Raw genomic sequence first — 23,260 nt, forward strand, 5'->3', positions numbered from 1 at the left:
TCCTCCGGCGATCCTTCCGCCTCAGCCTTCCAAGTAGCCGGAATTACAGGCATGCGCTACCATGCCCGGCTGATTTTTTGATTTATTGTAGAGATGAGGTCTTGCTGCCCAGGCGGGTCTCGAACCCGCGGGCTTAGGCAATCCACTCACCTCAGCCTCCCAAAGGCGCGGGATTACAGGCTGAGCCACGGAGCCCGGCTAGATTTGTGGTTTTAATGAGAGGTGTTGGAAATCATTGGCACCGTAAGGAAGGTTTTTACCTCACAGCCTGGAAAGCTGAAAAAACACTGGAAAAGAAGGAAGTTGGGATTGAAAGTGGCACGTACCTGAAGAATTTTATCAATAAGGAATGAAGGAAGTTCATATATTGACCATCTCTTGCACATGACCATTTATGTATTGACTGCTTGGAGACAGATCCACCTTAGAAATGCAACTAGACCCATTAAGTAGAAATTTTGGCAGCTAGTAACTATTTACAATTTCTGGTTTCTTTTCTCTAAATTGACCTAAATGATTTTATGATGATCTTGGGAATATTAATATGGAAAATGTCCATTTACAACATGTAAAACATTTCCTTTTTTCATGTATTCAAAAAATATTTATCGAAATCTATGGACCATATACTCAGCTACGGGTTGGGGATATAAAAATGAACAAAAACCATTAAGTCACGTTAGAGAGGCTAGTGCAGTATTAGCCATGTATTACCTCATTTAGATAGCACAATGGCCCCGTAAGGAACCATAGCTAGTGTTTCTGTTTTACAGATTTAAAAAAAAAAGCCCAGATGCACAGGGCAATTAAGTAACTGCACAAGGTCATAGAGTTAATAAATGTCCAAGACCAGATTCATATATAGGCAGACTGGATCAAAATCTACTGTGCTATTTTAGCTAAGTGTCATGTTAGCAAACATTTCTGAATCGTCACGCAATACCCTACCATTCCATTTATTTTACATTCCAACTCTACCCTGAAAAGAATCTGGACAATTTATCACCAATGATAAGAACTTTTATTACTGAATGACACTCCTCAGGAGTAGATAAGAATTATTAGATCTACTTTAGAAAAGAGAGGACTCGAGTTTAAAATGTAAATTGATTTGTCACAAGGCTAGTCATTTATTCATTCATTCAACAAAAATTTTTTTGAACATAGGTGGCATACAAAGATGATTAGGACATAATCTCTCTCTAAGGGACACAGAGAAATATCATGGAAATAATGAAAAATAAGCAATTACTGCTCCCCAGAGACTTCTCAGAGGAGGTGTTATGTGCCGAGACAAGCTTTTACACAGCACTATTCGCCTTATTGGATATGATGTAGACAGCGAGCTTACAATCTGTGTTCCTTGTGTATTAAAGTCATTAAAATTTCCTCTTTCAGAATGGTCTCACCCGTTACCTTGGATCAATGTAATTCTTATGAACAATGTGATAGAGTTGACCTTGAAACTCCACAGTTCATAAAATTTCACTGATCTCAGTCATTTAGATAATTATTGAGTATCCACTCACTAGAAGGCGCTGTTCTAGGTGTTCTGAAAACAAAGTGAAAAGGACATGTTTCTTACCCTTAAGAAATTTTAATTGGGCAAGAGAAAGTAAATTTACCCAGAAATTACTGTAATGCTAGGCAGAATGTGTTTACTACCAATAGAGATGCAACAGTCTTATATTGTACCTGGAAGAGAAACCAATTCATACATTCATAACTTAGTAGTCCGTTGATAATTGCAAAATATATTCATGAGCAAGTGACAATAAAATTGAATGTCTTGGCCAGGTATGGTGGCTCATGATTCTGATCCCAGTACTTTGGGTGGTCAAGGCAGGAGGATCGCTTGAGGCCAGGAGTTTGAGACCAGCCTGGGAGACATAGTGAGACTCCATCTCTACAAACAGAAAGAAGACTTGCCGAGCATGGTGGCATGCACCATTAGTTCCAGCTACTATGGAGGCTGAGGCGGGAGGATCATTTGAACCCAGCAGTTCGAGGTTACAGAGAGAGTTATGATAATGCCCCTGCAGTCCAGCTGGGGTGAGACCTTGTCTCAAAAAAAAAAAAAAAAAATCTTCATTATCAGACTATTAAACATGGACAGAGTTGTGAGCACTCATGAGACATGTAAGATGTTAAAGCTCTTATTTTTTCCTATAATTTTGTCTATTATATATCTATTTAAATAATTTTATGCTAATAGTTTAGCCACATATATCAAATATTTGCTGTGGCTTACATAGCCTGGCCCCTGAGCTCTAAAACCAAAGGTTTCCGTGCTCTTTAGTCACCATTGTCTCCATGGGAGTTCACAGGAGTTTAAATTACACATTGCCCGCTTCTTGCAGTGAAGTTTGCTTCATCATGACTTTTTCAAGTTCTTAAATATCTCTGCATATTTAAGGACACATTCAGCATAAAACAGCACCTCCTGAGCAATGCTATTCACAACACTTTCTGCTCCCCTGCTTGCTTTGACCGCCTCTGTCACCCTTCACTCTTGGTTGACACCCTACACTCCTGGCAAAATGAATTATACTAGGTTCTCCAAACAGGGCATGATTTTGTAGCTTCCAGCTTTTCCAATAAGTTTCCATTCTTGCAAACAGCTCAGCGGTCGCCTCCTCGGGGAAGTCTTCCTTGATACTTTCCCCCCCGGGGCCAGTTTAAGGGTATCTGCTCTGTGTGCCCTAATGGCTCTGGGCTTACTCCATCATGGCTTCCCACAGCCAAAGGCTTCTGTCACATTGCCTCTCCTTCAAGCTCGACTGAGAGAAGCTGAAAGGCAGGAATTGTATCTTTCGTTGCTTTAGTTCAGGTACTCATCTACTGCTGGCAACGGTACGAATACATATATTAGCTCAACACAAACACAGAAGAAGGGAGGGAGGGGCACCAAGTTGCCGTAGTTGTTTCTAAAAGAAAGAGAAGTTGTTCTGGAAAAGAGGAATCTGAGACAAGCTGCTGAAGAATCATGAAATTGGAATTAATTACATTTCCCTTGATATCTAATAACATTTAACCTAATTTCTGGAATTCATTTATATCACCTCAATAAATTCCTTCTGGATTTTTTTTAAGGTACTCTGGGGAAGTTTCTTCTTTCAATCTGTGCAACAACTGGACCATTTTAATTAATTGTTTTCTATATCTGGGCCTAAAAGATATTTATTTTTAAAATGGTAAAATGATGGATGCATAAGTGAAAAAAGCACAAAATTCCGTGCTTCATTATTTTGTTTTCATCTGAAACAATAATGTTTCTGTAGGCATTCCTGTTTTGCATCACCGTAAATATCTTGAAAAAGCAACATGATCCTTTAAAAAGACATTTAAGTTTTCAACAGCGATGGCAGAAGCAGTGGAAACTATGACAATTGTTATATTTCAAATGAATTTTTGTGTGTTTCTTTGGCTGCCCCAACTTTTGCTTCACCTTTGCTTTCAGGCTGACCATAATTTTATTTTGTTGAATTCCATAATTTCAAAAATCAGACCATGTTCATCAAATAGATGAGGCCTCAGTCTCCTCCTCTTGCTTTCCCCAGTGAAGTCACATACCTGAGAAAGGAAGGCATAGGATTTGAAACTTTATGACCGATTCGTCATGTTATCATGTTTTACAACTTTAGGTTCAATCATAGCTGTTGTAGAGACACAGGTTCACAGTATTCTGTTTTGGAAACATTTACATATTTATCTCTGATTTACATTACATTCCCTAACAAGGATATACACATTTTGGGTGATCGACAAATATTAACCACAGCTTCTTTTTTTTTGTGAGCACACTAAAAGTATAATAAACAAGATAATCTACACTCTGAAGGATGAGACTTGTGGAGGATCGGGATAAGTTATTGTGATAGGTGCCCTGTTCATATTTCATGCCATGTCCTCCTAACTCCTCGCAATGCCTGGTGATTAGAGGAATGCTTCTCCAATCAGGACTTGCCAATGTTGACAACTGACTTACTTGTATTTGTTGCTAAGTGATTTAACAAATAAGTTTTCACCAAACACACTGGGAAATTCTAAGAAGTAAAGGAAGTATTTCGAGTTCTTGAGTTTCATGGCTCAATCTCCACTTGTATCCCCAGTGGCTGGTTTATGGCATCAGTAGCGAGGCTCCTAACTCCTGTGTCCCAACATCGCCACCTGCTGCTCACTATGGGTTCAAACATCCGTATCTCAGGCTGCAGACGCTTCCTCTGGGTGAGAAACATCCTCCAGCCATGGGTAATCCTCAAACCCCCGCAGAATTAACAGGTAATCATCAATTGCACTCCTGTAGCCATGGGGCAAAAGTGGGGAGGAGGGAACTGTTGTCAATACAGACAACTAGGTGATAATTTTATTCTGTTGAATTTCATAAATTGGAAAATATATTGGTTTATAGATAGTTCGTATGTTTTGTTCTCTACTGTGTCCCCTGCATTTGGAACAGTGCCTGACACATAGTAGTTGCTCAATAAATATTTGCTAAACAAGTGAACACCTGAAGAAGGCTAATTCTTCTCATTAATTCACCACATCATTTAGTATATTCAATAAAAGGAAATATTGTATCATTTTTCTAGTAAATAATATTCCTATCTAGAATTGGCTGAGAGATAAATGAATGAAAAGGAAAGGAAAATAAGGGAGGAAGGGATTCCTCAAGGATTTTAAACAGAGATACGATAAAAACCTGGATGAAAAAAGAAATATATATGATACAGGAAACTTACAAACAGTCTATTTGCAGATAAAATTAGACATTTATTCCTTTTTAGTTTAACAAAATTTTAAAAACATAAAAACGATATTTTTTTACATTTCACTTTTAACTAAGCAGAAATTCAAAGTGTCCCTTTCACCCATGATAATAGCATATTTTTTACACTAGTACTCAACATAGAAACGGAAAAAAAATATTGACCTAGCTTTGTCCCAAAACAAATTTGGAAAAAGAGACTGTTTGATGAAAAAAAAAAAATTCCACTTAGCAAGATTGGAATAGGTTTTTGAGGAAAGTATCTTTTTTAAAGGCACTAACTTCATCTTTTATTCCACCAGAGCTAGCATCCAGATTTGCATGTATTGGGAGAGAAAGTACATGAGTCTTTGTCGCTCCTACCCAACTTGCCCATCTAGGTTTTAGAGTAGAGGAAAATATTTTAAGAGATTTTGAAATTATATTAATTTTTTAAACCCAGCCCTTTATTTAAACTAGGGTTATTTATGAGTGTTATGCCAAAGATTGGGTAAAGTGGTGAGATTTTTGTAAAATTTTGAGATCCTGCAAAATGAATCAAAAAGGAAAATACCATGTACAAGTCATAAGAGGAGTTTCTTTCTTTGATTTAAATGGATTTACCCACTACATAATTTCAACATTTATTGCTTCTTAATAATATAGTGAATAATTCATTTCAAGAGTCATGATTAAACATCTACTTCCCAAATTCCAGCTTCTTTTTTTGCTGAGGTAAAAGTATCCATCATCTTCCACTTTGAATTCTTAGATTTGGAGTTGGAAATTATTTCCTTGACGCTTTGAAAAGGGACAAAGAATTCTAACACCTTTCTGAGTACCACTGGGCTATAGAAAATGCTATAGTATGAATAAATCCTAACTGAGCTTATTATAATTTGAATGGTTAGCATGCCATGGCATTCAAATGATGAAACAGGGGTTAAGAAACATGAATTCTCATCTCCAGATTTGACCTGAATTACTGTATGAGTTTTAGAAAGTAACCATTCTGTTCTTCTTTTACTTTTACAGGAGATATTCCTTCTCTCTCAAGGCCCAGGAATCATGCTAGAAGAAAAATTTTTGACAAGGTACCAAAAAAATGAGAGCCAAGAAAGCAAGAGCAAGAGAAAGAATGAAAGAGAGAAACTCTGTATTTTGAAAGGTTATAAATGACAGGTTTTGTACTAGAAACATTGTTTCGTAGCAACATGTTCTATAACTGTTTTTGTTATAAATAATATTAATTGACTTGCAGATGAGCCACTCATTTTGTAAAATGAACGTGTACTGTAAATTTAAAATATTCAAAACAGAGCTACTGAAGAGAAGCCTAACACCTAACATCTAATTAGTTCTATCACTCCAGTAAAATGCTATATCTGTTTCCTCTCTTAAAACAAAGAAATCCCAAATGACAATGTCTTTAAAAACATTTTTTTAAAACCACAATTCTAGTGCCTCTGTTTTGGAATTTTACTATTCAAAGAGTTTCTTATTAGTAAAGAAGTTCAAAAATTAAGTCACCATTTTAACATTGTATTCAGTGTTGATGTTATGATTTTAGATCACTATGTCCCTAGCTTCCAGGGATTTTCTCATTTATTTTCTGTCATATTGTCCGCTTGTAAAAACATTAGTGAGATGTAAGGTGTTAAATAATTCCAGCCAGGCAGTTTGGAGGTGTGTATTACATTGGGAAAGGTCAAAAAACTTTTCAAAGAAGATCAGCAGCCTCACATCCTGAGCCCTTCTCAAGTGAGGGGAACATTTCCACTCAGCAGGACCCACCAATCAATATTAGTGACTCAACGAGGAGAGACAGAACACATCCCTGTACCCAAGAAGACCTGGAGATAGGCCAGTGCAAGATTTCCTTCCAGATGACTTTAAAAGGCAAAACCAATGCAGGACCATCAGGCTAAGGCATTGTGCCTAGCCTTCTGGTTAGCATGCAGAAGACTTGCAATATTCATGTATTTTTACTTAATAAATGAGAAAGTATTTTAAAAGGACTTGTGGTAAACATTGTAAGGTTTTTTGAAACTTTAATATATTTATAATAATTTCCTTCCTCTGTAAGAAACACTACAACGTTGGTAACAAGTGTTACCACTAAGCAGACAAACAGCAGCTCTAGGATAAAATCCTCTTGAGGTGATGGTTTTTATTTTTTATTTTTTTTTTTGAGTTGGAGTCTCACTGACAGCCACCCCAGCATCGACCTTCTGGTCTCTGGCGATCCTTCCATATCAGCCTTCCAAATAGCTGGAACTACAGGCGTGTGCTAGCACACCCGGCTAGTTTTTTGATTTATTGTAGAGATGAAGTCTCGCCAAGTTGCCCAGGCGGGTCTTGAACCCCGCGGGCTCAGGCAATCCACTCAACTCGGGCTCCGAAAGCGCTGAGTCACCAAGCCCAGCAGAGGTGATGGTTTTTAGAAAGTAACACTTTACACGTGAAAGCAAGGAATCTCTTGGTTTTGAGAACCAAATAATGCCTGTCATAGGCATATATTTTCAAACCTCTTCTTTGCTGCTCTCAGTTTTGAAATTCTACATGGAGTTGTGACTTCTGTGCTGTGCTGCAGCTTGTTGAAGGAAAGGGTCCCTTACTGGTCTGCCTGATTACCTAAAATTAACAGCTTGACCTCACACTTACCTTGTTGGCACTGTTAAAAAAATCATTTGCCTTTTTTAACCAGGTATTCCTCTCCACCATGAGTTGGCCGAATTCTTCTTGAAGCCGATTCAGTTTCTGATTAGAGAGCTGTAGATGTTCTTTCTCCACATAGTCCCTGGACAGCAGAATTCCCAGTGCCTCCCTCTTCAGCTTCTCAATGGCAGAATTCCATTCCTACAAGAGATCAATCTCTGTAATTTTTGTGACACATCTCCCCTGTTATGGACTGAATGTCTGTGTCCCAACCCCCTCCAAATTCATTTGCTGAAACTGAAACCCCAACATGATGGTATTCGGAAGTAGGGCCTTTGGGAAGTTAGTGTCCTTATAATCATATGGAATTAATGCCTTTATAAAAAAGGTTCAAGAGAGCTCCCTTACACCCTCCCACCATGTAAGGATATACCAAGAAGTTGGTAGTCTGAGCCCAGAAGAGGGCTCTCATCATAACCAGACCGTGCTGCCACCCTGGTCTCAAATTCCCAATTCCAAAAACAGTGAGACATAGATTTCTATTGTTTATAAGCCACCAAGTCAATGCCACTTTGATTTAGCTGCTTGAACTAAGACACCCCTTTTGTTATCTCTTATATAATTCGGAGAACATTTAGATGTGTTGAATGTATCAGAAATCTATCATTTTCTTTTCTTTTTTTTCTTTTTTTGAGACAGAGTCTCACTTTGCCACCCAGGCTGTAGTGCAGTGGCACGAGCATAGCTCATTGTAGCCTCCAAGTCCTGGCTCAAGCTATCCTCCCACCTCAGCCTCCCAAATAACTGAAACCACAGGTACACATCATTACACCCAGATAATTTTAAAAAATAGTTTGCAGACACAGTATCTTGCTGTGTTGCCCAGTTGGGTCTCCAACTCCTGACCACAAGTGTTCCTCTCACCTCAGCTCCCAAAATTCTGGAACTATAGGTATTAAGTCGCCACACCTGGCCTAGAAATCTGTCATTATAATTTCAAGTCAAGAAAATATAGCAAATACTCTAGTAGTAAATGCTACAGTACAGGTTTGAGTGCCAAGATATAATAGAAAAGGATGTAGAAAAGAGGCTAAAAAGGGAGATTCAAAAGAGACGGAGTTGGTAAGTGACTGATGGAGCACGCGACTGACCTGAGTACAGGTCACTTCCATTTCTGTTAAAGCTATCTAAAAACGTACCCCACATACAGTTAACAGTATCTTTAAATCTTTAACTTATTTTGTCCTGTTTTTATTCATTCACACATAAAAAGTATCTCTCCCACAACTCAGTCTCACTGGCGATGTGGGCAAATATGTCCAAGAAAGGAAGAGAAATCTCATATCTTATGGCTGTTGTTTTGTGTCTGCTTACTTACACATGGAACTGAAAGTAAGATCTGTTGTTCATCACCAAATTAATAGCTATCATTGTTTAGGATTTCCTCCTTCCTGACCTCAGTTCTGCCTCTCAAGTTTTCACTCTTAATAGTATAGAACTTTTTAATAAAATAGCAAGCGGTAGCTTTTCACCTTACGTTGCACAAGGATGAAAACACAGCAAATGGAACAGAAAGTAAGAGTTGGAGCAGAGCAAACATATCAACATTTACTTGATTTGCCAGTAAATCCAAGTTTCTCGCAAAACAACTAAAGTAAGATCCAGTTTCATAAGAAAATTATGATCTCTAACATGGCCATCTTGTTGATGAATCTTCTGGTACACCCTCCCCCCCCCAGCAGAGATTGAGTGGTAGCCATAGGCTGTTTGTTAAAGCGTGAGAAATTTAGTACCAGACTTCAAAAATCTCAGTCTGGCTCCATCTTGCCTTGTTCCCCCATTGCAAAGTGTCCTAATATTAAGTTGCATTTGATATATTACAGTGTGTAATATAAGTACAATTTTAGTGCAATTTACTCTTTCTATTCATTTGTTTCACAAGACACAAAGTACTGTGTACCTGGCACTATGCTAGATGTCTTGGGGAGTATGCAAAAAGATTAAAATGAAGTTATTTCCTTTAACAATACATAAACTGCTGTTTTATAATGTTCATGCGTATTTACATTATGAAATAGATGCTGATCCTTTAAACATACATACACACAACATGGTGGTATTTTAAATAACAATTAGCAGATGTTAAAGGTAGAAACTGTACATATTATTTTGTAGGGGCCATAGAACCTGTTGTAATATCTGTGCAAGAAAAAAATACTTTGATCAGTGGATATAGGAGTGAGAAAAATAGATTAAGGGATTTGCATGTTGTGGAGTACCTGTTATAAAATTGTGACTTTTAACTAACTCAAAAATCCTTAAATTAGATTTTTTTTCACTATTTACATAGGCTCAGAAAAGTATGTTACACAAGGTTACGTAGCTAACAAGTGGCAGTTCACAGGTCCGTATAGCATGCTATCTTCCAGAAACTTAAGACTAGACAGACTCAAAATTAGTCAAATTCTTCCATGAATACAAAGCAATACTTTTAGGCATAGATATGGGCAAGTGAGTTCTCAAAATCTTTCATTTTTTAAAGAGCTCTTGTGTCCCCACTTAAGAAAAACAGGTATGCGCCATGACATTATTTTATAAAGCACTGTAAATAGCCCTCCCACATGAAAACCTATTACTTTGACCTACTGGGAATAAGCAAATATTTTTAAAGCAGTTAGCACAATTTCTGGCACTAAATGTTAGCCCCACTTCCCTCCCCATCCATTTTATCATGGTTCATTAGCACTCCAAAGGTATACTGTTTTCAAGTGCTAAAATAACGGTAGTAAAGTGTTTCCCAAAATGTTATTGACTAGTATTATGTATTGATTTTGTATTGACTCTATTACGGGATTAAACAAAGTAAAACAGGTTTCTATACTGTGGTACATTTTAGAATCTTAAATATGTGCATGTGCTGTGAGACTCTTTTAGAGGGAAATATGGTGTGAAATATTTAAACCACATAATGTATACTTTTTTAACTAAGAAACTATTTACTAATCATCTCCTGGTGCCCATGCTCCAATTGGAACAGTGCTGGGAAAAACTGTTCTGTGCCTAAGAGCAGTTGAATCACTTGTGGAGTTCACCTGCTTTCACCTGTTCTTGTTTCTTTCTCTTTTTATTTTTTCTCTAACCCTCTAGGTCCGGTTATCCCACTTCCTCTCTTTGTACACTTCTTTCTTCTGTCTTAAGATCTGCGGACGATTCGTCCTCATACTCTGGTGGAGACATGCTTTAATGTGCAAAGAAGACACAGAACAAAGCAGGTAATTCTTTTTTTAAAAATGGCATCAACCAGATGCTTCTCTGCTTATTAGGGGTAGTCCACATAACAAATATGAAGAAGCTACAGAAGGCCTAGAAAGATAGGGGCAAGGAATACGCAGACAAGGTTAGGATATGGAGAGATGGGTTCTAGCGATTGCATAACAACTTGGAGCTCTGGGATGTTATCTTAGCTGCCTACAAGATAAAAAAGAGTTAATTTTCCTTTCTCTAGGTTAGTGTTGTGCTAAATGCAGTACATGTATCATCTCATTTAATATTCACTCTATCCCTATGAGAAGAAGCTATCATTATCTTCATTTTTCAGGGGAAGTAACTGGGGCTCAGAGTGGTTACCAACTTGCCCAATGTCTCAATATTAGTAAGTGGAAGAGCCAAAATTCAGACTCAGGTAATTTCACTTCACAACCTACTCTCTCAACCAGAATCCCAGCCCCAGCTCTTCACAGAGGACGATATACTGTTTCCCCTCTCACAGAAGGATTAACCACATTAGTTAAGAATTGCCTAGGAAAAACTTCCATATGGCCCAAATAAAACCTTGGAGATGATAAAAGTCTTATATGACCCTGGAATTTTTTTATTTGAAATAAGAAGCCTCGTTTTTTTCAAAATAAACACAATGCTATTATAGATATAATTAAGAATTTACAGGCCAAATTCAGATTTAATTTTGCTTAGCAACAGGACCAAAATAATAAAGCTCTTCTCTGTGAATAAGAAGATAAATATCTGTTCTCTGGCAATGTTCATAAATCTGTCTTTAGTATAAGTTTTGCAAACAACTTTAAAGAGAGACTTCTGGAGTAGAGCCAAGTCTTTGAAAACCCACTTTCACCTTGCACTTCACATCAGGCCATAAAATGTGGGCTATGACCTTCCAAAGAAGCTGTCAAGGACCATTTTGTGCCTCCTATCTTTTTTTTTACTCCATCCACGGTCTTCTTAATTACATTTTCACATGAACTCTGTGGGTATTAAATGAAGCTGGGTCCATTCAATATTTCTATTCAATCTTCTCAGAAAATTGGTTCTGTTTTCTTTGGGCAATCTATATAGGCAGCTTCTGCTGCATTTCTATACTGTTCTGGTGATATATTTCCTCAGCCATTTCTCATAGAGGACACTTCTACTATTTTATTTTTAAGATAAAACTTTCCAGAGTCATCTGCATCCATCACACTGTTTTAAAAATATAGTTGTCACCCTTGTCAAATCTAGAGGAACCCAATAGAGAAAATGTTGGTCCGTTTTTCTCTAAGCCGTTGCTGCCTGCCTGCTAAGTGTTAAACCTCAAACAGGGTTTCAGTCACTTTGCAATAAAATATTTCCATTACTTGTCCCCATCAGTAGAAAGTCAAAGCCTGCCATTTCCTTGGTTTTTCAGTTTGACAAAGATGTGTGCATATCTTTGATCCAATAAAGACGTGTGACCCTGTGTGTTCCTGGGCTCGTGGGGTCTCCATAGGTCACTCCATTATTTTCATTTTTCGCTCACAGTAGGAACCTTTTTAACTGTACCTTTCAGTATTCCATTTGCTGAGGAAATTGAGCTTCTCTTGAATCCCTTGATTGAAAGGGCACTTTTAAGAGGATTAGTGTTGATAGACAAGCAGGCGAAAAAAATTTCTTCTTTCCTTTTTTTTTCAGTCCCAGGTTAGTTCTTTAAATGAAGTTATGGATTGGCATAACAAATATCCAGCAAATAGATTCAAAAAGTAAAAATGTTAGCTAATCCAAGTGAAAGGAAAAAAAATAATAATCACAGTGTGTTTAGTAAGCTTTTATTCACACACAAACCGGCCTGTGTATATGGGGATTTAATGATCCAACACCAGGTTGTAAATTTTCATTATAAGCTTGACTTCAGAATGAATTTTTAAGTGGGGTAAAGATAGACAAGAAAAAATAGGGAATGTTGTTGTAAACTACTAAAAAATATCACTTGTGGAGATTACTGGTCAAAATCAGATCTGGCGGAAGAATGTGTCGTGTTCACATATAGTTCCCCAAGCATGGTTAATTCTTAGGCCGTCTCATTAGATACAGTCCATTTCTTGCTTAATCCCTAAGTCTACAGTCCCATTTGGTTCAGTACAAGGAGAATTAACTCATTGACACAAAATCATAGAATTTTACATGATTGCATTAGCAGATGGTACAAACAAAATAAACCTGGCAATTTTCATCAGAGAATATTTGAATGTCTGCTCTGAGAAGCAAATTTTTAAAAAGAAATGTTTATGCTTTTGAAGAGTGGCATGGAGCCCTTAAAAAGCTGAAACTCTGCTGATGTCACGTTGGATTCCAAACTGGGCCACAAGTTTTTCTCCTCATGCTCCCTTCCAGGACCTTTCTATACTGACCTCTACAGATGCATGGATCATCCTGAAGGAAAATGTCTTGCCCACTCTTCAATGGGCTGAGTTCAGTGCCCACAGGCCTGTTGAACTTTGTCCTCACTGTGATGCATTCCAGAAAAGGCACAGATTGCAAACAGGAGGAACTGTGATTCTGTGTCTCACCTAGAGATGAAGAAAGCGTGCTGTGTCACCTTCCAGCCATAAAGTCGAGAATCACAGCGATTGAAGCAGGGAGAGCTTGTGGGTAAGAGCAGAGAACTGGAGCCAGAAGGGCGCTTTTTAATTCCATGCTTGTTCAGTAGCCCCAGGCAGAACATTTTGCTTTTTGAGCCTGACTTTTCCTGCAGTGCAATGACTGTCACCACCACTTGGTACAGACTTCTGCTTCTCTGGGGACTTATCTGTGAATCTAGTGACAAATTGGCTCTGCTTTAAATTCCTGGATTTTAGGCCCTCTCAAAATTTGAGCTACTAGCCATATTATCCATAAATTAACCTTACCTGAATTGGGACTGACCATCTAGAATAGACATGATACATATCATCAAATTAATTTCTGATATCAGCTGATGCTTTTTTCACTTTTAGTTCATTTAGATAATTTTAAAACTTGAAGGAAAAAAAATCCCATGGCTTAGAAGTCTCTCTTTTCCCTTATTCTCCCCAGCGTTTGGCCTCTGAGTGGAGCCCACAGTTCAGCAGCACAGAGCAGAATACTCACTGCTAATAAGTACTGAAACAAATGGATGCATGATAAAATACAGGTTGAATATCAAATCATAACAAACTATTTTCATAAGCAAATCTTCAAAGTAGTGATTGTGGCAGAAATGCATTTATTTTGTCTTCCTTATATAGTTCAACATGGAAAATGAAATTTTCAGACAAAAAGTTAATTACATGGGAAGCTGGGAAGGAATATTCCCAAGATTTGTGTTTTCCAAGAACCATTCTTTTTTCTTTAGTGTCTTGTTTTCCTTAGATTTCTTGTTCCTCTTTATCACATTTTCATCTAGTCGATTAGTAAGGAAAAGAGCCTGATTGGTGCTTCCATTTTTAATCAAATTTAATAAAAGTCTAGCTGGTGAAAACATTTTCATCTAACACAATTTGCCTACAATTACATGGTGCCATGGTGCCGAACAGGTGGTCCCAGTTTATTTTACTGTCCTCAAAGGACTTAATTTTTCATTTTCTAGACAATCCATTGGTGATATTTTCTGGATCTCAACATTTGCAATTCAACTGTGGGGGGATTTACTAGGTTGTGATGTTCACTTCTTGTGGAGATTCCTCTAGATGAAACAGACTAAATTAATAGAAAGGAGGGTCTATTTATGTTTTAACCACAATGAGCATCAGATATAAACTAAAACAATGGTTCCTAAATCTGAGTAACTGCTAATGTCTCCTGAGAAAATTTTTTTTTAGTTGGAGTCTCACTCCATCCCCCAGGCTGGAGTGCAGCAGCACGCTCACAGCCACTCCAGTGTTGACCTGCTAGGCTTAAGCGATCTTCCCGCCTCAGTCTTCCAAGTAGTGGAACTACAGGCGTGTGCTACTATGCCTGGTTGATTTTTTTTTTTTTTTGAGTTGGAGTCTCACTCGGTTGCCCAGACTGGAGTGCAGTGGCCGCTCCCGGCCACCACAGCCTCGACCTGCTGGGCTCCGGCGATCCTTCCGCCTCAGCCTTCCAAGTAGCTGGAATTACAGGCATGCGCTACCTCGCCCGGCTGATTTTTTGATTTATTGTAGAGACGAGGTCTCGCTGCCCAGGCGGGTCTCGAACCCGCAGGTTCAGGCAATCCATTCACCTCAGTCTCCCAAAGGCACGGGATTACAGGCTGAGCCACCGAGCCCGGCGTGATTTTTTTTTTTTTTTTAAATTGTAGAGATGAGGTTTCGCTAAGTTGCCCAGGCTGGTCTCAAACTCGTGGACTTAGGCAATTCCCTCACCTTGGCCTCCCAAAGTGCTAGGATTACAGGATTGAGCCACCGCGCCTGGCGGAGAAAGTTTTATAAACATATATTTCCAGGCTCACCCCATTTCCACTGAATCATAATTTGTATTGGTAGGGTGAAAAATATATATTTATTAAAATCTGAAGCATTTTATTTGAAAATGTTGATAAGGGAATAATATTTATAGCCAATCAAATTTTGGAACCATTGATCCAGAATATCCTAAGATATTTCTTGAACAGGTAACAATTGACCTAGGATGGTTTATATACAATCATACCAATAATCAGAGGATGGATTATATAATAGTAGTTTGAACCTTAAAACATTCATCTACTTTGACTCTGAAAATTACATGATTATATTAATAACTTCTAACTAAAATTTAGCTTTAATTTAGCAAATTACTTTGTTCAATAAATATTGAGCTAGGCTGTGGGAAGATATAGTGGCAAATAAACAAAATCCTCACCTTTACAATCCTTTCAAAAGTAGGAAGAAACAGAGAAACCGGGTGATTGAGTATATTCACAATACACCAATCCATCAAGAGTTTAAATAGCACTGGTGCAATGTTGGATGTCATTAGTCTTAATTCATAAAGAAGAAACTGAAGCGTTTATTTCTACTTTCTAATTTCTTCACATTGTCTCAGACAAAGGGACCGCTGATTTAAGAGATAGGATTCAAAATCACAGCTAACTAGAAGGAATATGTTCTAAAGTTACATAACACTGTAGGATGACTATAATCTATATTAAATTTTCAAATAGCTAGGAGAGATGATATTGAATGTCCCCAGCACAAAGAAATAATAAATGCTCGAGACAGCAGATATGCTAATTACCCTAATCTGACAGCTCTAGATTGTAGGTATTGAAACATCACTATGTATCCTATGAATATGTACAATTATTCTGTATTCATTTAAAAACAAAAGCTAAGAGGAGGTACACATCTGGTCAGGTTTTTCTTTCCCAAATTTTTCTATACACCTATATAGTTATTTTTATTTTCCTTGAAAAATTTTCTCAACTATATTTGTTATAGTTAAATGCTCTATCTTTATTATAGGGAAAACCTTTACCTCTAATGACAAGTAAGAAATTAGTTACCGTCTAACAAAATCCAGGCAAAGCTAGAATTTCTTCAGCTCATCTCCCTTTTTGCAGGCTCTGGTTTTCAGCTCATCACTAAGTGTGTGCACAAGACTCTCATCCATGCTCAATAATCTGTGAGCTCGCAGTAAAAGATACTGGGATAGGCGTCCTATAACTCTCCTACCCTGAATGTGCAACCATCTAAAAAGCATTATTCAGCACCTCTTAAAAACACAAGCTCAAATGTAAAACAAACTTTTATGGAACATGAAATCAGTTCTGATTTGGGGAATCTGAGGCAGGAGTTGCAGCTGGTAAGTAAAGAGAGGGATTGGGGAGAAGGCAAGGGGCGATTCAAGCAGGGTACAAGGGTGTTAGTGAAAGCAAGAAGACGTGGAGGACGATTCTGGATCATGAGAGAAATGCAGCTAACCTGGTCTGGGGGATTCATAAGAGTTTCCTACAGGAAGTGATGTCTGAGCTGAACCCTCAAAGAACCAATGGGAATTACTTAGGCAAAAGAGGAGTGGAGGTGAGTGGAGAGTGAAGAGTTAGTGAAAAATCATGACGTGTGCGAGAGATGCAGAGTGAAGAGGAGAAGCAACTGGGGGATTCTAGAATAGGATTCAATTCCCCTAGTAATGAGGGGAAATCGAAGTAAAGGGGAAAAACAGGATGAAGAGACAAAGTTTGGGCAGAGAAGTAAAGAGCAAGCAGTTTCCCTCTGTGACTAAGCTTCTTGAAAATCAGGTAAAGCCTGACTCCATGGTGGTGGTTGAGAAGGTTAAAAGAGTACAAAGAGTAGTTGTTATGGGGAATGGAGCAGGGAATTAACAGATGACAAATAAAGGAATGTGTAAGGCTAACTGATAATAGTAAAATTACATTTGTTTTTACTTCTCAAAGAATTTAGTAAATTTTCAAGAGAGACATAAAATATATAAAGTTCTGCAACTATAAAATTATTATTATTGTTTTTCCTCTTTTAATTTTTATTTCAAAATTGTGGGGTACAATTCAGGGTGAGGTATACAAATATTTATTGTGCAGGTACCCTTGTTGATGAGGTTTTCCCCCCCCTCACCTCAGGCAGATATCAACTACTGTCAACCCCACCTCTGCCCCCCCAACCGCAGTTTCCTGGTTACTGTCAATCCTTTTCTTACAGTATTACAGTATTACAGTAGTTGTTCAAGGTCCACTTATGAGTGAGAACATGTGATACTCAGCTCTTTGTTTCTGTGAGAGATCACTCAGTATTATAAACTCTAATTCCATCCAGGTTGCTGCAAAGTTCATGATTTTGTTCTTTATGGCTGCATAATATTCCATTGTGTATAGATACGAGCAGCCAACAGATACATGAAAAGATGTTCAATCTCACTAGTCATCAAGGAGATGCAAATTAAAACTGCACTGAGATACCACCTAACTCCAGTCAGAAGGGCCATCATCAATAACTCAAAATATAACAGATGCTGGAAAGGATGTGGCAAAAAGGGAACCCTTCTACACTGTTGCTGGGAGTGTAAACTAGTACAGCCTCTGTGGAAATCAGTGTGGTGATTCCTAAAAGTTCTAAAAACCGACCTTCCGACCCGCCTGGGCAACTTGGAGAGACCTCATCTCTACAATAAATCAAAAATTAGCCAGGCGTGGTAGCACGCTCCTGTAGTTCCAGCTACTTGGAAGGCTGAGGCAGAAGGATCGCCAGAGCCCAGCAGGTCGAGGCTGTGGTGGTCGGGAGCGACCACTGCACTCCAGTCTGAGCAACACAGTGAGACTCCAACTCAAAAATAAAAATAAAAATAAAAATCGACCTTCCATATGACCCCGCAGTCCCCCTACTGGGAATATACCCTGAAGAACTCAAATCACTCTATAAAAAAGATAACTGCATATGTATGTTTATCACAGTATTGTTCACAATAGCAAGAACATGAAACCAACTGTGCTGCCCATCAAAAGAGGACTGGTAAAATTACATTTTAAATAGAACCAATCAGAATAATTAGGTTAATTCTTTCAGAATTAAGAAACAACAGAGAAACCAGGTGATTGAGCATATTCACAATAGCCCTTGTAGTCCAGGCCGAAAAGCACAAGGATGCAGGCCAGGAGAAGAGGGATGGAGGGGAGGTTGTGGTGAGGGCAGTTTTGGGTGATGCCATAACACAAAATGTAGTGGTGACAGGAAAGGGAAACTGAAGGGAGCGGGAAACTGAAGGGAGTCGAAAACAAGGGACTTCAGAGTAAAGAAGGTCAAGGAAATCTAAGGTCAGGGCATTCAATCAGTCTCTACATGGATGCTAAATTAGCACATGAAAGTTGTAGGTGACTTAGGGTATGACTGCGTTAAGGCGTGAGAAAATACCTTCTCACATGTCCACTTAAATTTCACTATTATTATTATCACAGCGATATTACCATGCAATAAAATAATAGTAACTTTTAAAGGCCATGCTTTGTGGGAATTTTTACTTAAAGTTGACAAATCCAGGAAATAAAAAAGATGTATGAAGAATTTTTGTAAAAGTCAAAATTAAAATGCTTTTTCTAAGCATTTAAATTAGTGAGCTGGTAAAGATTCTATAAGCAAAGTAACAGCAGGTAGCTTTAAACCTGGTGATCAGAGAGTACAATATTCTTTATTTGCTTTCTTAACTCAGCCCCTTCTTAATGGACATAAATATTTCGGAGGGACTTTCTAAATTCAAATTTCCCTTGGAAATGAAAACACTAAGTTTTAAATTTACCTATGAGTTCAGGCTAGAATAGGGTTACCAATATGAAAATCTCATCATTTTGTAAACTTTTCCACTGCTTGCTGGCAAATTCAGTACTATTTATACATAACTTGCCTTTTAGTAATAAAATTGTTTCTGATTTATGTTCTGTGAAAAATGACATCTGCTTTTAATTGGGAGATTCATTAAAAAATCAGACAAGTAAAACAAATTATTCGCTAAAATGAAGACAGAAGAATTGAAATGTACTAATGCAGGTGTTTACTGTTTGAAGAACTCACTTAATGTCTGCCTTGGGATATTTCAGACTCAGAACCCACTTTATTTTTTACACTAAATGATACATTATAAAATAGACTCTTTTTCATTTTATAGATTTTCTTTGTAATCATCAGATATGATGTGAGCTGATTTACTGAAGTAATATGTTTTTTAGTGATTTTACAATTTTTTCATATACCTCCAGTGAAGGAATTAAAGGATGTGATGAAAGTTCAAATAGCAGAATAGTCAACTTCTTTATACAGGTTAATATGTGCAGCAATGAGAAGAAAACTTGTTCAATAATTCATGTGAAACTCTTTGGAAAACATTTGGATAACCCAGAAACCATGGTTATACAAATTCTGGATATTGCTACATACCTCTTGAACCACCCAAGAGACCAGTAAGCAGCTCCTTTTTTACTAAATATTTCATCTAGGTGCTACTTCTGAGGGAATATTCCTATTTTTGAAAATGAACAATCAGAAAATGTAAATACTTGTCTTTTGATCTTTAATTACTTGAATAATGGGTGTAGGAGAGAATACCAACAACAGAAACAAAATTAAGTTTTAAGCTTGGACAATCGTGACAACACCTTAGGAGATGCAAAGATTTGTTTAGACTTGTATCTTCTGATCTCTAACAATAATTCAATATTTTTACTTTATCATTTACAAGCTCCTTCATTCTACAGTTCTTCCCTTCATAACTTTTGTTACCCAAAGATGGTCCAGAGACCAGCAGTATCAACATGATATTGGAGGTGACTGGAGTTTGCTAGAAATGCAGACACAAAGGCCCCATTGCAAACCTGATGAAACAGAATCTGGTTTCTGAAATCTCCAGATAATCCATGAATATGCTATTCTTTGAGAAGCTCTGGTCTAGAATACACTGAAAGAGTGACTTTTTACAATTAGACAGATGAGTAAGAAACAAATGATCAAAGAATATGGAAGGGGAAGCCTGCAGATATGATATGAGCTTACATATAGAAAATCCTAAGGAATACTTAAAAAATGATTAAAGCTAGTAAACAAAATTAGTACAGTTTCAGAGTATAAAAATCAATCCTCAAAAATAAAAATTGTGTTTCTATAGACTAGCAATAAACAACTTGAAAGGGAAATTAGGAAAACAATTTCATGTATAGCAACATTAAAAATAATAAAATTCAGGCCGGGCTCGGTGGTTCAGCCTGTAATCCCGAGCCTTGGGAGGCCGAGGTGAGTGGATTGCCTGGGCCCGCGGGTTCAAGACCCACCTGGGCAACTTGGCGAGACTTCATCTCTACAATAAATCAAAAATTAGCCGGGCATGGTAGCGCGCGCCTGTAGTTCCAGCTACTTGGAAGGCTGAGGCGGAAGGATCGCCGGAGCCCAGCAGGTCGAGGCTGCAGTGGCCGAGAGCGGCCATTGCACTCCAGTCTGGGTGGCAAAGTGAGACTCCAACTCAAAAAAATAATAATAAAATAATAATAATAAAATTCAAATACTTAGGAATAAATTTAACCAAGGAGATGCATGACTCATACACTGAAAATTACAAAACATTTTGAAAAACATGAAGAACTTAAATAAGTGGGATGGTATCATGTGACCACAGATTGCAGAATGTAATATTGTTAAGATGGCAATAATCCCCAAAGTCATCTACAGAAACAGTGCAATCCCTATGGAATCTCGATGGCTTTTTGTGAAGGAATTAAAACACTGATTCTAATATTCATATGGAATTACAAGGTACTCTGTATAGCCAAAACAATCTTGAATAAAAAAGAACAAAATTAAAGCGCCCACACTTACAGATTTTAAAACTTACTACAACTCTACAGAAATCAAAACAGTATCACACTGTTGCAAAACAGTATGTTTTGAAACAGTTTCAAATCGAAACATGTGCCATACAGGCTTAAGGACAGATGTATAGATCAAAAGAATAAAAGTGAGAATCCAGAATTAACCTACACATCTGTGATTAATTAATTTTTGATACAGACACCAAAGTCATTTAGTGTAGAAAGAATAGTTTTTTAAAAAACAAATTGAGCGGGAACACAATTGGATATCTGTGAAAGAATGAAGTTAGACCCTTACCTCACACCCTACACAAAAATTAACTCAAAATAAAACAAAGACCTAAATATATGAGCTAAAGCCATCAAGCTCGTAGAAGAAAATATAAGGAATAAATGCTCATAATTTTGGATCTGGTGATGGTTTCTTATATATGACACCAAAGCAAAAGCCAAGAAATTTAAAGATAAGTTAGATTTATCAAAATGTAAAAGACACTATGAGCAAAGAGCTTGAAAAGATATTACTCCAAAGAAGATATACAAATAGCTAGCTGGCACATGAAAAGATCTGCAGCATCATTAATATTAGTGATCAATAGAGAAATGTAAATAGTAACCACAATGAACTAGCACTTCATGCACACTAAGATGAATATAAAATAGACAAAATGGAAAATAACAAGTGTTGGCAAAGATATAGAGAAATTGGAAGCCTTGTATATTACTCGTGAGAATATAAAATGGTGCAGCTGCTATGGAAAACAGCATAGTGATTCCGCAATAAGTTAAACATAGAAATACTACATGACACACTAATCTTACCCTTAGGCGCATACCCAAAATAATTTAAAACAAACAAAGATATTCAAACAAAAACCTGTATGTCTATTTACAAAAGACAAATAGTGCAAACAACCCAAATTTCCATCAACTGGTGAATGGATAAGCAAAATGTGGCATATCCATACAATGAAATACTATTCAGTCATAAAAGCAAATGAAATACGAATAAGTGCTACAGCATGAATAGCCCTGGAAAACATGCAAAGTGAAAGAAATTAGACACAAAAACCAAATATATTATTTCATTAATGATATATCCAGAACAGGTAAATGTATGGACACAGAAAGCAGATTGGCAGTTGTCAGAGGCTCAGAGTAGAAGGGAATGAAGATTGACTGCTTAATGAGTATGGTGTTCCCTTTTGGAATCATGAAAATATTCTGAACTAGGTAACTGTGATAGTTACATAATATTGTGAATTTACTAAATATTACATTGGCAAATTTCATGTAAGATTTACTTTACCATTATTTTTTTAAAGTCCATATTATGTTGAGTTTCAGTTGTGCCAGGCATTGTGCTAAGTGCTGTTGTATAGAACACATTTAATCCTCACTAACACAACTGTATAAGTCAGGTGCAATTATTACCCCTCTCATCTAAAGGGAATGGAACCCAGGTACAAATACAAAATAAATTTGCCCAAGATTACATCAGAAGTGAGCAGAAATGCTGAGATTGAACTCCAGGTCTTTGATCCCAGAACCGCCTTGCTGTACATTGTCTGGGAGTGTCCCATTCATGTTCATGCTACTCCCATACTCTAAGACACTATGTATTGCTGTTTCAAATAATATATGACATATCTACATGGTTTGATAACATTTAATCCTTTATGGGAACTGCCTAAAATATAATGCTAATGGAAAAATTTATATTGCAAAACAACACATGCACAATTTTTATGTAAACACACAGACATAGGTTATACATACACACACAATTTTGAAATACCTATATATATGTTTTATATTTCCTTCTCATTTCTACACACACCCACACAATATGTGTGACTTTAATCTTCTTCTGTTCAGTTTTATGTATTTTCTATTTTTTCCAAAATGAGACAGTGCTACATAATCAGAAAAATAAAACAATAAAGATATTTCTAAAGAGTTACTTTCCGGGAGGGAGAGGTGGGGCTTGCAGTTGAGGGAAACTGTTGGTGGGAAGGGGCATACCTCATTAACAAGGGTACTTGCATAATCATTGTTTGTATCTAACCCTGAATTGTACCCCACATCTTTATAAATGTTTAAAAAACTGATTAAAAAGAAGTTACTTTCCACTTTCCTGTACTGGCTCTTTTAATGATAATTATGCATTTACGTTATTTAAATAAGCTTTTGGGGGATTCTGTTTCACTTCCTTATTTCATATTTATAAATATTTTGTAACTTTTAACTTAACTTTTTACTTTGAATAAAGTTGCCATGGGACATAAGCAATGGTATTTTTTTCTTTAAGATCTCAAAATAATATT

General features: G+C 37.2%; 1 protein-coding gene across 1 annotated transcript in view; it reads right to left on the bottom strand.

The window, feature by feature from the left end:
• Positions 1-23,260, bottom strand: part of CCDC141 (coiled-coil domain containing 141) — a 223,786-nt gene that overhangs the window by 75,003 nt on the left and 125,523 nt on the right. The window contains exon 7 of the mRNA XM_008055343.2: positions 7,412-7,606. Within this exon, the coding sequence (XP_008053534.1) occupies positions 7,412-7,606 (195 nt within the window). The remainder of the gene's footprint in view (positions 1-7,411; positions 7,607-23,260) is intronic.

This window comes from Carlito syrichta, unplaced genomic scaffold (genome assembly GCF_000164805.1).
Source record: "Carlito syrichta isolate Samal-C Ts95f unplaced genomic scaffold, Tarsius_syrichta-2.0.1 Scaffold301826, whole genome shotgun sequence".
NCBI classification, from domain to species: Eukaryota; Metazoa; Chordata; class Mammalia; order Primates; family Tarsiidae; genus Carlito; species Carlito syrichta.